At 41.2% G+C, this 14,387-nt stretch overlaps 1 protein-coding gene and 1 long non-coding RNA gene across 3 annotated transcripts in view; one reads left to right on the top strand and one right to left on the bottom strand.

Annotated features, from left to right (window-relative positions):
• LOC125911238 (uncharacterized) overlaps positions 1 to 11,219 on the bottom strand; it is a 64,620-nt gene extending 53,401 nt beyond the window's left edge. The window contains exons 1-2 of the long non-coding RNA XR_007454292.1: positions 10,945 to 11,219; positions 5,750 to 5,903 (exon numbers count right to left, since the gene is read on the bottom strand). This is a non-coding gene — a long non-coding RNA (uncharacterized LOC125911238). The remainder of the gene's footprint in view (positions 1 to 5,749; positions 5,904 to 10,944) is intronic.
• A 130-nt stretch (positions 11,220 to 11,349) lies between these two features.
• Positions 11,350 to 14,387, top strand: part of ACADL (acyl-CoA dehydrogenase long chain) — a 57,547-nt gene continuing 54,509 nt past the window's right edge. For both annotated transcript variants that reach the window (XM_049614989.1, XM_049614990.1), the window contains exon 1: positions 11,350 to 11,434. In XM_049614989.1, the coding sequence (XP_049470946.1) occupies positions 11,358 to 11,434 (77 nt within the window). In that variant the 5' untranslated portion in view covers positions 11,350 to 11,357. The remainder of the gene's footprint in view (positions 11,435 to 14,387) is intronic.

Genomic DNA, 14,387 nt, shown 5'->3' on the forward strand with positions numbered 1-14,387 from the left:
CAGGGATGTGCACTCTCACCACTGTTGTTTAACATAGTGTTAGAAGTCCTAGCATCAGCAATCAGACAACAAAACCAAATAAAAGGCATCAAAATTGGCAAAGAAGTCAAACTTTCACTTTTCGCAGACGACATGATACTCTACATGAAAAACCCGAAAGACTCCACCAAAAGGCTGCTAGAACTGATACATGAATTCAGCAAAGTCACAGGGTAAAAAATCAATGTACAGAAATTGGTTGCATTTCTATACACCAATAATGAAGCAACAGAAAGAGAAATCAAGAAATTAATCACATTTACGGGGCACCTGGGTGGCTCAGTTGGTTGAGCGTCCAACTTCGGCTCAGGTCATGATCTCACGGTCCGTGAGTTCGAGCCCCGCATCGGGCTCTGTGCTGACAGCTCAGAGCCTGGAGCCTGTTTCAGATTCTGTGTCTCCCTCTCTCTCTGACCCTCCCCTGTTCATGCTCTGTCTCTCTCTCTGTCTCCAAAATAAATAAACATTAAAAAAAAAAAAAAGAAATTAATCACATTTACAATTGCACAAAGAACATTTGCATTTATACAATTGCATAAAATACCTAGGAATAAACCTAACCAAAGGGGCACTTGGGTGGCTCAGTCAGTTGGGTGTCTGACTTCGGCTCAGGTCATGATCTCACAGTTTGTGGGTCTGAGCCCTGCATTGGGCTCTGTGCTGACAGCTTGGAGCCTGGAGCCTGCTTTGGATTCTGTGTCTCCCTCTCTCTGTGCCCGTCTCTCACTCATGCTGTCTCTCAAAAATAAATAAAAATGTTTTAAAAATTAAAAAAACACTAACCAAAGATATAAAAGATCTGTATGTTGAAAACTATAGAAAACATATGAGAAAAATTGAAGAAGACACAAAGAAATGGAAAAACGTCCCATGCTCATGGATTGGAAGAATAAATATTGTTAAAATGTCAATACTCCCCGAAGCAATCTACACATTCAATGCAATCCCAATCAAAATTGCACTGGCATTCTTCTCAAAGCTAGGACAAACAATACTAAAATTTGTATGCAACCACAAAGGACCCCGAATAGCCAAAGTAATATTGAAGAAGAAAACCAAAGTGGAAGGCAGACTTCAGCCTCTACTACAAAGCTGTAATCATCAAGACAGTATAATATTGGCACAAAAACAGACACATAGACCAATGGAATAGAATAGAGAACCCAGAATTGGACCCACAAATGTATGGCCAACTAATCTTTGACAAAGCAGGAAAGGGTATCCAATGGTAAAAAGACAGTGTCTTTAGCAAATGGTGCTGGGAAAACTGGACAGCAACATGCAGAAGAATGAAACTAGACCACTTTCTTCCATACACAAAAATAAACTCAAAATTGATGAAAGACCTAAATGTGAGACAGGAAACCATCAAAACCCTAGAGGAAAAGCAGGCAACAACCTCTTTGACCTCAGCCTCAGCAATTTATTGCTTGACACATCTCTAAAGGCAAAGGAATTAAAAGCAAAAATGAAATATTGGGACCTCATCAAGATAAAAAGCTTCCGCACTGCATAGGAAACACAACAAAACTAAAAGGCAACTGACAGAATGGAACAAGATATTTGCAATGACATATCGGATAAAGGGTTAGTATCCAAAATCTATAAAGAACTTACCAAACTCAACACCCAAAAAACAAATAATCCAGTGAAGAAATGGGCAGAAGACATGAATAGACACTTTTCCAAAGAAGATATCCAGATGGCCAACCGACACATGAAAAGATGCTCAACATCACTCATCATCAGGGAAATAGAAATCAAAACCACACTGAGATACCACCTCACACCGGTCAGAGTGGCTAAAATTAACAACTCAGGAAACAACAGATGCTGGCAAGGATGTGGAGAAACAGGAACCCTCTTGCACTGTTGGTGGGAATGCAAACTGATGCAGCCACTCTGGAAAACAGTGTGGAGGTTCCTCAGAAAAGTAAAAATAGAACTACCCTAATACCCAGCAATAGCACTACTAGGAATTTATCCAAAGGATACAGGAGTGCTGATTCATAGGGACACGTGTACCCCAATGTTTAGAGCAGCACTTTCAACAATAGCCAAATTATGGAACGATCCTAAATGTCCATCAATTGATGAATGGATAAAGATGTGGTTTATATATATAATGGAATACTACTTGGCAACGAGAAAAAATGAAATCATGCCATTTGCAACAACTTGGATGAAATTGGAAGGTTTTTGCTGAGTGCAATAAGTCAGAAAAAGACATATATCATATGTTTTCACTCATATGTGGACCTTGAGAAACTTAACAGAAGACCATGGGGGAAGGGAAGGGGAAATAAAATAGTTACAAACAGAGAGGGAGGGAGGCAAACCACAAGAGACTCTTAAATACAGAGAACAAACTGAGAGTTGATGGTGGGGCAGGGGAGAGGGGGAAATGGGTGATGGGCATTGAGGAGGGCACTTGTTGGGATGAACACTGGGTGTTGCATGTAAGCGATGAACCACGGGAATCTACCCCCAAAACCAAGAGCACACTTTAGACACTGTATGTTAGCCAATTTGACAATAAATTATATTTTTGAAATTACCTGGCTGTATTCTTCAAAGAATGTTAATGTCATGAATTATCAGACAAAAGGAACTGTGCCAGGTGAAAGGATATTAGAGAGGCAAGATAACAAAATATTCTACATTGGACTTGTCAGTAAGTTCAGAAATAGCCAAATCAAACCAGTGAATCATTGAAGAAGTAATTAGTAAAAGTTTCTTCTGCACACACCAAAAGTTCACAAATGGGACGCACTCAAACCAAAACATAGAATAAGGCTTAGGGGTTTATTATTATAAAGCAGTTTAACAGTAGTGTACCCCACCCCCACCCCAATCTAGTTTTGCTTTCCACAGTTTCAGTTCCCCATGGTCATCTGTGATCCAGAGGCAGAGGATCTTCCTTCTGACAAATCGTCAGTAGCCTAACACTATGTCATGGTGACCACGTGATTCACCTCACTACATCTCATCACATAGACATCACAGGAAGAATGGTGAGTACAGTACAATGAGACAGTTTGAGAGATCATATGCACATAACTTTTTAATAGTACATTATTATAATTATTCTATTATTGTTGGTAATCTGTTACTATGGCTAACTCATAAATTAAGCTTTATCATAGTGAAGGAGGATTTCTGCTGCCCGCATTTTGACCTCACAGTTTCTAGTTGGGTTCTTCTTTCCAGTTTGTTTCTTGACTCAGGGAGAAGACCCTGGGGGTGGGTGCCCAGGTAGCTCAGTTGGTTAAGAGTCTGACTTCAGCTCAGGTCGTGATCTCATGGTTCATTAGTTAGAGCCCCACATCTGGCTGTCTGCTGTCAGCGCAGAACCTGCTTTGGATCCTGTGTCTCCCTCTCTCACTGCCCCTCCCTAGCTTGCACTATCTCTTTCTCTCTCTCTCTCTCTCTCTCTCTCAAAAATAAATAAACATTAAAAGAAAAAAAAAAAAGAAGACCCTGGGGCCGAAACATCCCCTGATGGAATCCAAACTACCCTCTTAAGCAATAAGGCTGCCCTGAGCCAGCAAGACCTGACAAATAAGTTTGGATTAACTCTAAGACAATGATTGACTTGACTTTCACTGCCTACCCACATGGACCCACTCACCTTTGCCCCAGATTTTCCTTATATAAACCTGGAAGTATTTCAGCACTTTGAAGATAGTCTTTGAGACACTAGTCCACGGTCTTCCTGGTGTTGCCCTCACTGAAATACATTCCTTTCTTGTTTCACCACAGTTGGTTTCTCCACTTTTGGATTTCGTCAGCAGAGAATTGCTGAACCCAGTCTGTTTCAGACCCCAGAAGTCAGGTGCTCTTGCACTCCTGAATCCCAGGTACAATAGTATGTATAAAAAACATGGTATATACAGGGTTTCAGGCATCCACTATGGGGTCTTGGAACTTATCCCCAGCAGGTAAGTGGGGAAGCACTACTGTATGGTAAGGAAGACAGTGACTATTCTTCACAGTGGTTAGTTATTAGTTATAATATTGGGATTTTCTTAAATGAAAGGGAGTTGGTCCTCATATCAATCTTGGAAAAAGAGTTCAAGTTTTGCCAGCGATTTTCAGAGGCAGTAGGAATAAATGACCCAGGTCAAGTTAGTCTTGAAAATAAGCTACATTCAGTTTTATGACTGAACTGGTTTTGTGCACTCAGGCAATTTTAAGGGCTGATCTCCATTTTTTATTTTATCAGACTTCACTGTAATGGAAGGATATTATTAGAACACTTGTTGAAATTGGAATATGGACTGTAGATATAATTTAAGAATATTATATCAGGGTTCAGGGCACCTGGCTGGCTCAGTCAGTAGAGCATGTGACTCAATTTCAGGGTTGTAAATTCAAGCCTCACAGTGGGAGTACAGCTTACTCTACAAAATAAGAATAATATAACTAAATAAAGAATATATATCAGGGTTAAATTTCTACATTGGATAACTGTGCTACAGTTATTAAGAGAACTCCTTTATTCTTAGGAAATATACACTAGAAGTGAACGGGACATGATGTATCCAATCTATCCACAAAGGAGCTAATTTTGATGAAAAATTAAGATGACCTAAAGTGCTCAAAAAAACTTTATTTTGAAAAACAAAAAAGTTCATTGAGGAAAAGAAGAGATAAAGTTGCAAAATAACAAGATTACATGTCAAAGGGGCAATCAGCTCACATTTCAAGGAGGTATGGCAAGTATCCAAAACAATTATTTAGTATTTTCACATTTGAAAATGGCTTATAGATCATTTAATGTTGTATTTCATTAAACACATAGATAATATCTTCCTAATCTCTTCATGTAAATGGAAATGTATAATGAAACCCATCTCCACAAACATCACTAATCACTGCCTCTAAAATTAGGAGTCTTGGGGTTTCTTCAATGATGTGGAGAACAAAGGCAAAAGGAAACGTAGATAAAAATAAATTTCCTTTTACCTGCAGCCCATTGACAAATACTTGACACAGAGTGTAACATTCCTCCAGGGACTCCCCCAGCTGTGTTAATGGTGATGCCTGGCTAGAGGGAAAAAGAACCTTAGCTTGACAATAGCCAGGCCTCCAGGATCCTGCAAGTCTTCTTTAACATATGAAAATCCTTTTGGAAATTTCCTTTGTCTTTACACGCCCCACCCCACCCCCACTCCAAAGTATACAGTCAACTGCTCTTCACAATCTCAGTGCAGCTCTTTTTGTTCAAGGGTCCTGTCATGCTATAATAAAAACACTTTTTTGCACTGAAGACATCTCAAGAAATCTTTCTTGGCCATTGACTCTGGACCCCAACACTTCAAATCACCTCACTTACGTTACTGCATTTCCTAGGGATTTGGCAATAATTCTAAAACTCTCTAGAGAAATCTTGCCTTTGCCATCTACATGGGCATGCCTGGTCCTGCTCAGAGACTCAAAACATAGCCACAAAGTACCACAAAGGCCTGCTTGCTTCAGACAGCTCCCCCATAGGTCTGCCCCAAAACTTCCATTTCCTCTTGAGGCAAATGAATTTTTATCTTGTTCAGATCTTCTTGATCTGAAATATCACTATCAGAGCCAATTATTTGAGTTAGAAAAAATCTGATTGTTGTCAAATTGATTATTAAAGGCCATTATTAAAAGTCAGGATTACCTGAAAATGTGAATATGTGAGTGGAGGAGAATAAAAACAGCTTACACTTACAGAAAGTTCTATGCAGAGGCTTCAGCAACAGTGCCCTAGTCCGGGTCCTAGATGTGGTCCAGGTGAGATGGAGGCTGCAGAACTTGCCAAGGCAAGGCCAAGGATATCTCCTCACTAAGTTGGGCCTCCTGGTCAAGGACATGAAGATAAACTCCTTGTGATGTGAGAAAGAAAGGTAAATGAAAAATTAAATTTCCTTATAACCTATAGCCCATTGACAAGTCCTTGACACAGGCAGAGTGACCTTCCTCTAGGAGCTCGGCTGTCTCAATGATGACACTTCGCTAAGGGGCAAAATACAATCTTAACTTAACATTATCCCAACCCCCCAGCGTCCTGTAAGTCCACTTTAACATATAAAAAGTCCTTTGGAAACTTCTTGTACCAAGATATAGGCTGGCAATCATACTCCAAGCTTATGGCCCACTGATATACTTCTGAAGGGTCTCATAACTAAGTTTTTACTAAACAGTAATAAATGACCTTTTCCTAACAACAGCTAGCCCCTCAAGGTCCCGGAAACCTTGTTTCCAAACTACCTTAGAGACTTATGCTGTCCCTACCCACCTCCCACCCTGAAAGTATATAATCAGTCACTCTTCATAACCTCAGTGCAGGTCTTTCTGCCCACGGGTCCTGTCCCCATGCTTTAATAAAACCACTTTTTGCACCAAAGATGTCTCAAGAATTCTTTTTTTGGCAGTTGGCTCCAAAGGTCAACACTTCATACCATATCCCTTGGCGTTCTAACTCTTCTCCTTGCCTATTAAGGAGTTTGAGATCAACTTTTTTTCTGTTAATGTGTCTCTTTAAAGATTAGGGCCATGCAAAAGGAGACCTGCGCTGGCCAGTAGACTGAGTTCAAGGCATTTTTCACCATCTGGAACTACAATGACCAAGTTGTTTCTGGGTGTTATGTGCTCCAAGGAGACAGCCTCTGCCACATGCTGGAGCATGGTCTTGGCCCACTTCGCTATAGACACAGGGCAGTGAGTGATGGGGTTTTGGTACAAAATGGTAATTTTATTAAAGCATGGGGACAGGACCTGTGGTCAGAAAGAGCTGCCCTGAGGTTGTGACAGGTAACTAATTATATACCCTCAGGTTGAGAGGGAGTTAGGGATGGAGTAAGTCTCTAAGGCATTTTGGAAGCAAAGTTTCCAGGACCTTGAGAAGGGAGGTGCTGTTAGGAAAACACCATTTATTGCCATTTAGTAAAACCTCAGTCATGAGACCCTTCAGATGTATATCAGGGGGCCATAAGCTTAGGCTATGATTGCCAGCATATATGTTAAGGTAGTTGAGATAAAGGAAGTTTCCAAAGGAATTTTTATATGTTAAAGTAGACTTACAGGACCCTGGGGTGGGGGGCGGTCAGGATAATGTTAAGCCAAGATTCCCTTTTGCCCCCAGCAAAGTGTCATTACGGAGGCAGCTGAGCTCATAGAGGGAAGTCACTCTGCCTGTTTCAAGGACTTGTCAGTGGACTGTAGGCAGTAAGGGAATTTAATTTTTCATTTGCCTTAGTTTCCCACATCACCATGGCAAGCACTTAAACCCCTTTCCTTTGTTTTTGGGTGGCCAGGAGTATCCAAGGAATATCACACATATTCCACCTGCGAGGTGGGGAGAAGCAGGATTGCTGTCAGCCTATACTTTGCCCTCAGCCTGCCTTATGCTTCCTCCTCACTATCAAACAAATAATGGTAAACCTGAGGTTGTATTGCTTGGGTAAATGCTGTCACTGCTCAAAAATTACATATATATATATATATATACACACACACACACACAAAGGAAAATTATAGTTTTTGTGACTCTTGTTGGAAATATTGCTTGTCCTCTAATGTTTGTTCTTCCAGATTAAGGAAACTTTCTCTTAAGATACCTATGACTTACAAAAATGTGATAAAATATTCCTTTGTGAACAAAATAAAGCATTTAATTTTCTCCCTACCTGAACCCTCTGAAATTCAAAAGCTCTCAATAAGGATTCTTTCTTTCATGGTCATTACAGTTATTTGCATAAATTCAATAAGAATCTGTTCTCCTTGTAACAGTTCACCCTTGGAGGTACTGGTTATTTTACCAAGGGTTTGACTGGAATGTCATATTTGAGAGCGACATGCATAGACTCAGATATGACCAGACAGTTTTAAGGAACTAAGATTGACTTTATGAAGCATGAAGCCAATAAAGCCCCTTGGAAATGTTGGTCTGATACCTCGCTTAGAGAGTTCCCAGCAGCCTTACTAGGTGAGTAAAGAAGGTCACTTCCCGGCAGGTGCAGGAACCTCAGGATACCTTGGGGACCTCATGAAGAGGAATTCACAGAATCCTATAGGTATTGCAGGCATGTCTGATGGCAAGTACTTGGCTTGGCTTCTGGCCTGGCGAGGCTACTAGAAGTTCAGTCTAGAGGTTCCTTATAAAAAGTTCCAGCAAAGCAAATTTTAAAAGATCTATATGACCAATCACTGTTCTTGATGAGCTGATGTAAATAATTAGGCTGAGTTTGTTAAAAGTGGACTCATTCTACAAATGTATTCATCTTGATTTGGCTCTCTCTGGAAATCAGGGTTACTAGAGAGAAAAATTATATTTCAATAACGCACCTTTATGGATGTTAAATTCTAGTTCTGATTGCCTTTAAATGTTTGTTGTTTGCCTACACTAGACAACTTGAGGCAAACTTCAGAGAAATTGTCACAAAACTCATGTATAGACAATCTTTGTGCCTGTTGCTCTATGGGCCATTCAGATGGATCACCACAGACATTTGAATTACAAACCAGAAAACCCCATCTGATTCTTGCTGCCTGTTCTCAGTCTATCTGAGGATGCCTCAAGGTTAACATCTAAAAATCTCACTGGTAGAACTGACAGACTCTGGGTTTATAATTTTGCTTTAACCATTAACCTGTATTTTTGTTTCTATAATTATCACTTACTAATCACCTGACTAAGCAAAACAGAATCTGTATGATGATTAACACTACCTATTACACAATGAAGGCCTTAAACGATTCTCAAAATAACATTATATTAATTATTAAACACTAAAATAACTCAAATGCATTAAACAATTCTTCAAAATAAAATGCCTTAGATATTTTACCTGTTGCACAGGTGGAATTTGTGGTCTCATAAAAACAAAGTGCTGTGTATACATTCAGATTACCACAGAAATATTTCTGAGTTTCTAACTGAAAAATACTCAAATTGGCACTTTAAATGATCCTTGTCTTTCCTTTAATAAGTGGTTGAACTCCTGGACCGAACTAAAGGAAGATTTTTGTCAACTATCAAAGGACTCTTATTTGGGCCTCTTTTTGTTACTTTAATCATGTTTTGCTGTTTTCTCCCATGACTCTCCACCTGGTGCCGAGACTCCTTCAATGCTATAACTTCAAGCCAACAGATGATCCTTTCTCCTCAAGAAAACTCCCATATGATATCCCCTCTAGATACTGCTCAGTTAGGCTTTTCTAACTCCTATTAAATTCTCAACTGACTAGCCTTGACCCTTAGGTAAGCCCATCTCTACGCCCTTATTGCAGCATGAAGATGCTACAGAAGATGAGACCTTCTGCCTTTAACAACCTTAAAGATTTAAGGGTCAAAGTTGTTCAGGGGGGGAAATGAGGTAAATAAAGGCAAGAAAAATGTAGTTTAAATTAAATTCCCTTCTAGCCTGCAACCCACTGATAGATGTCAGAGACCTGCAGCATGTAACACTCCCCAAGACCTTTATGGTTGCCATAATGCCTTAACGTTTACACTTCCTTAAAAACTAGGGGCACCTGGGTGGCTCAGTGCATCTGACTTCCACGCAGATCATGGTCTCACGGTTCCTGGGTTCGAGCCCCGTGTGAGTCCCTGTGCTGACAGCTCAGAGCCTGAAACCTGCTTCAGATTCTGTCTCCCTCTCTCTCTGCCCCTCCCCCACTCTCACTTTGTCTCTCTCTTAAAAATAAATAAACATTAAAAAAAAAAAAACTAAACTAAAAGCAACCTTATCTTGAGAATAGCTAAATCTTCAGGGTCCTGTGAGACCCTACTTTCAGCATCCAGAAATTCCTTGGAGACCTAAGTTAGCTATACCCCCCTCCCTTCACAAACTTGAAAGTATTATCATCAGTCGCATCTCACAGTCCCAGTGCAGCGCTTTCTGCCCATAGGTCCTGTTTACGTGCTTTAATAAAATCACCTTTTTTGCACCAAAGATGTCTCAATAATTCTTTCTTAGCCGTTTTCTTGCAAACCCCACTTCAAATTTCATCACTGGTATGGCTAGCCTGGTAGTGCTTCCAGCTGGTAGTGCTTCCTCTGGAAGCACTAGACTCATCTGGGCCCAAGAAGCTGCTGAGGATAACTGATAGAGACAACAGCCACACCTACACCAAAGATTGCACTGCCACCACGGGCAATTTTGCCAAGGTCACCTTTTATGCCATCTCTAAGCTCTATGGCTATCTCAACAAGACAGCCTCTAGAAAGTGGCCCCGTTCACCAAGTTTCCCTAACAGGAGTTCATGAACCTTCTAGTAAAACACAGAAGAGTCTCCATGCAGAGGATCCAGTCTCCAGCTGTTGCCACCACAGTGTTTTCATAGGAGGTAATTAAAAGTGAATTAATAAGCCTATAAAAAAAATCACCTGTGAGATGTGTAACCATAGGATCCTGGACCTCATCATCAAATGTTATGATTCAAAATGTAGTGCTGCTGCTGCCTGATTCTCAGACCACACTGAGGCACTCTAAAGCAGTGTTGTATTATTTTTTTTCAGACGTTCAGCAAGATCATGCAGAAAAAGGTCTCTTATTGCCCCATACAGACAGGTAATTTGATCAGCCAATTACCATCTTGAAAAACCAAGTCTGGTCCCATGAAGCTTATAAATACCCGGCACAGACTCCTAATGGCGGAGGTCCTAAGACCACCAGCCAGCCAAGTCTAGAATTTTGGAAAGCCTGCACGGAGCCCGGTGCTTCCCTCAAGTCAACAAGTATTATTCACCTAATATTAATACCTGATCGGTATTAACTCCCTTTTTAGTTTTTAACTTCCTGATATTCTGCATTCAGTGAATAAGTTCTTGATTTCTAACACAAAATCTTGTTTTCACTTGCCCAAGTTCAGGCCTTGATAACTGTCCTTCACTAGTCGAATCGTCTAAATGGCCTCCCTTACCTCCTTAGAATTCCACTCGCTAAACCCTGTTTAGAGTTCAAAATCCTTCAGAGATTTCCCATCTCCAAAAACCAAGTTCGTAAATTTCAACAGCTCAGACTATCATCCCGTTGGAATGTTGGTTATTACACGGTATTTCATGACTTCTGTAAACTGGCATAGCAGGAATTCAAATCAAATACTACTTGGGTGGCTGCGACTCTGAAGAGGGGAGTGTTGCAACGCTGGGCTACGCTCCGCCCGCCTGCTCGAGGGCTGGCAGGTCTTCTGGCTTCCGGCTCCGCAGCCGGGCGCATTTATCCCCATTAAGCCGAGTAGGACCGTGAAAGACTGTCGGCTCGCGGGGAACTCCGCCCTAGAGTCGCCGAGGAGTGGCATCCTGAGCGCCGGCCTCCCTTCGCCGTCCAGCCATCATGGCTGCACGCCTGCTCCGCAGCTCCCTGCGCATGTCGGGTGGCCGCTGTGCCCTGCGTTCACCGCCGGCCGCGAGGTCAGTGTCCGTAGGGCTCCAGCTGAACGGCCCGGGGGCAGGGGGTGGTCTACGGGGTACGGGCGGCGACACCTACCCTTCCTGGGGACCCTGAACGTGGCGGCGCGCACTGGGCGGGAGACTCCGCGGATAGGGGCTGGGCCTGGTGGGACCCACGTCGGCGAGGGCGGGCGGGGGTGTCGGCCGTGACCGCCTCACCGCGGGAAAGCCCACCGCGGGGTTGCTCGAGTTCGGGCTGCAACCTTTCATCTTAGAAAGGTGGCTGAAGGCCGCGTCCTGATTGTGAACGGGTCACTGGGACTCCCCGACTGGCAGATCTGGAGATCGCAGGAGCACCCTTTGCGAAGCCTATGTGGAGGAGTGCCCCGAAGAAGGCAGCCTGGGACAGCAAAGACCTGACACCAGCCCCATCACACAACGACACTGAGATTTATTTAACAAATCCTTTAATTAATTAAATCCAGAAGAGTTAATAGAGTTTCTAAGTGGCTCTGTGCCTATTAAGGTAGTGTTTATAAGATCAAAAGGTTTAGATCATATAAAATCCATTCACCGGATAAACTGGAAGCGTCCGGGATTCGCTATTAAGGAGAATGACAGGAATGATAAACTAGCTCATTACAACATTGGTGGAACTCTGAGATGCTATGGGAGAGGAAACATGTGTGTTATTCCAGAGGAGAGTTGGGAAGACTTCACCGAGGCGGTGACCTGACTTTAGGATGCACATACTTTTCTAAGCTCTTCCCCAGAACGTCATAAGAGTGTGATCCTCAGATTTTTGGTGTCACTACTTTTTTATGCCCTGAAAGTTAAAGGACCCCCTCAGAGATTGTTTTTATTGGGGGGGGGGTTGTATCTATCCATATGGGTATCAAAACCAATTGTACAAGTACATAATTTAGTTCATTAAAAGGAACAATAGAGATTATGGTAAGTGAAGTAAGTCAGACAGATACTGTATTATTTCACTTAGAAGTTGACTCTTACAGAAAACAAGCAAAAAAAAAAAAAAAAGAACTCCTAGACACAGAGAACAGATTTGTGGTTGGGGGCAGGGCATGGAAATGGGTGAAGGGGGTCAAAAGGTACAAACTTCCAGCTATAAAGTAAGTCATGGGAATGTAATGTACAGCTCAGTGACCATAGTTAATACTGCATGTATATTTCAAAGTTGTTAAAAGAGTATATCTTAAAAGTTGTCATTAGAAGGAAAAAATGAGTATGTGTAGTGATGGATGTTAGCTAGACTTACCGTGTTGATTATTTACAGCGAATACATATATTGAAATCATGTGCATCTGAAACTACTGTAATGGTATTATGTCAATTATATCTCAATAATAAATAAGTAAAAGTAACAATAATAAGCCCATTGCATGTTAACATAAATAACATTTTTATGAAAAATAGCTTTTTCAAAACAAGAAGAGAGACATTATTTACATTTTCATGGATTCTTTAATGTCCGATTTAGTAGAAGACAGCCCAATTCTCATATCTGTTTCTGCATTACGTCTGTTGGGGTAAGTTATTATGGTTGAAGTATAGGAAGAAAATCTCACAGGGAATTTTGGGAAAAGGAGGACCTGAGGGACCATCTGAATAGGCTTGGGACTGTTTTATTATAGCAGGCTTCTTAATGTGCATATGGATCATTCAGGGATGTTGTTAAAAATATAGATTCTGGGGTGCCTGGGTGGCTCAGTCAGTTAAGCATCCAACTCCTGATTTCAGCTCAGGTCATGATCTCACGGTTTGTGAGTTTGAGCCCCACATAGGGCTCTGCACTGACAGTGTGAAACCTGCTTGGGATTCTCTCTCCCTCTCTTTGCTCCTCCCCTGCTCATGCTGTCTCTTTCTCTCTAAAAATAAATAAATAAAACTTAAAAAATTAAAAAAAAAATACAGATTCGATTCAGTAGATCTGGGGTGAGATCTGAAATTGTATATTTGTAACCAGTTCCCAAGTATTGCTGAAGGTGTTGGTGGAAGCTGTCTCCCTTTTATAATGTAAATAAAGTTTTTTAAAAATAACAATTAGGGGCGCCTGGGTGGCTCAGTCGGTTGGACCTCAGCTCAGGTCATGATCTCACAGATCGTGGGTTCGAGTTCCACGTCAGGCTCTGTGCTGAAGCTCTGTGCTTCGGATTGTGTCTCCCTCTCTCTCTGCCCCTAACCCACTCACATTCTGTCTCCATCTCTCTCAAATATAAATAAACATTTAAAAAAATGTAAAACTAACAATTAGAGCTTAGCCTGTTAAATTGGTAGAAATTTCTTTTTGTACAGATTTCCTGGTCTTTATAGGGAGAAAAGGGGCCAATTCAGTGAAGTTTTCTTGGTCTTCAAGAAATGGATGTACCAACATACTTGGTGCAAGTGTTTTGGTTTTCTTCTTCATATGCTCTCTTGAATACTTCTGACTGGCCTGAAAGTCTTTATTCTTTCTGGCACTTCTTTCACTTTCTAATGTCTTGGTGTATTTAACTTAGAAATATTCCAAGGTTTTCTTAAGGTAATATGGGATATAAAATTTTAAGATCCAGGCAGACTGGAATATAAATTCCATTCTGTTATTTGTTAATTACGTTACCAAATGATTCAGTGTTGCAGAGCACCAGTTGCCTAGTCTCAGCACATTTTTATCCTGAGGAAAAATTCTCAGTATGGAAAAGAAAAGCTATATGGACAAAAGTGTGCATGATAGTTTTATTTCCAATAGCAGGAAATTGGAACCAATCATTTCAATTAGAGGATAAAGTAAATTTTAGTCTATTTGATGTAACGATACAATGGTATGTAAGACCCCTGTACATCCTGATCTTGTTACCTCTCACTTCATCTACTGTTTGCACTCAATCCACACTTGGTGTCCCCGCTCTTTCTAGAATGCATCAAATACCATCGTGCCTGACAGCTTTTGCTCTAATTGCTTTCTTTTTTTTTTTTT

The sequence above is a fragment of the Panthera uncia genome (genome assembly GCF_023721935.1).
Source record: "Panthera uncia isolate 11264 chromosome C1 unlocalized genomic scaffold, Puncia_PCG_1.0 HiC_scaffold_3, whole genome shotgun sequence".
Lineage (NCBI taxonomy): Eukaryota > Metazoa > Chordata > Mammalia > Carnivora > Felidae > Panthera > Panthera uncia.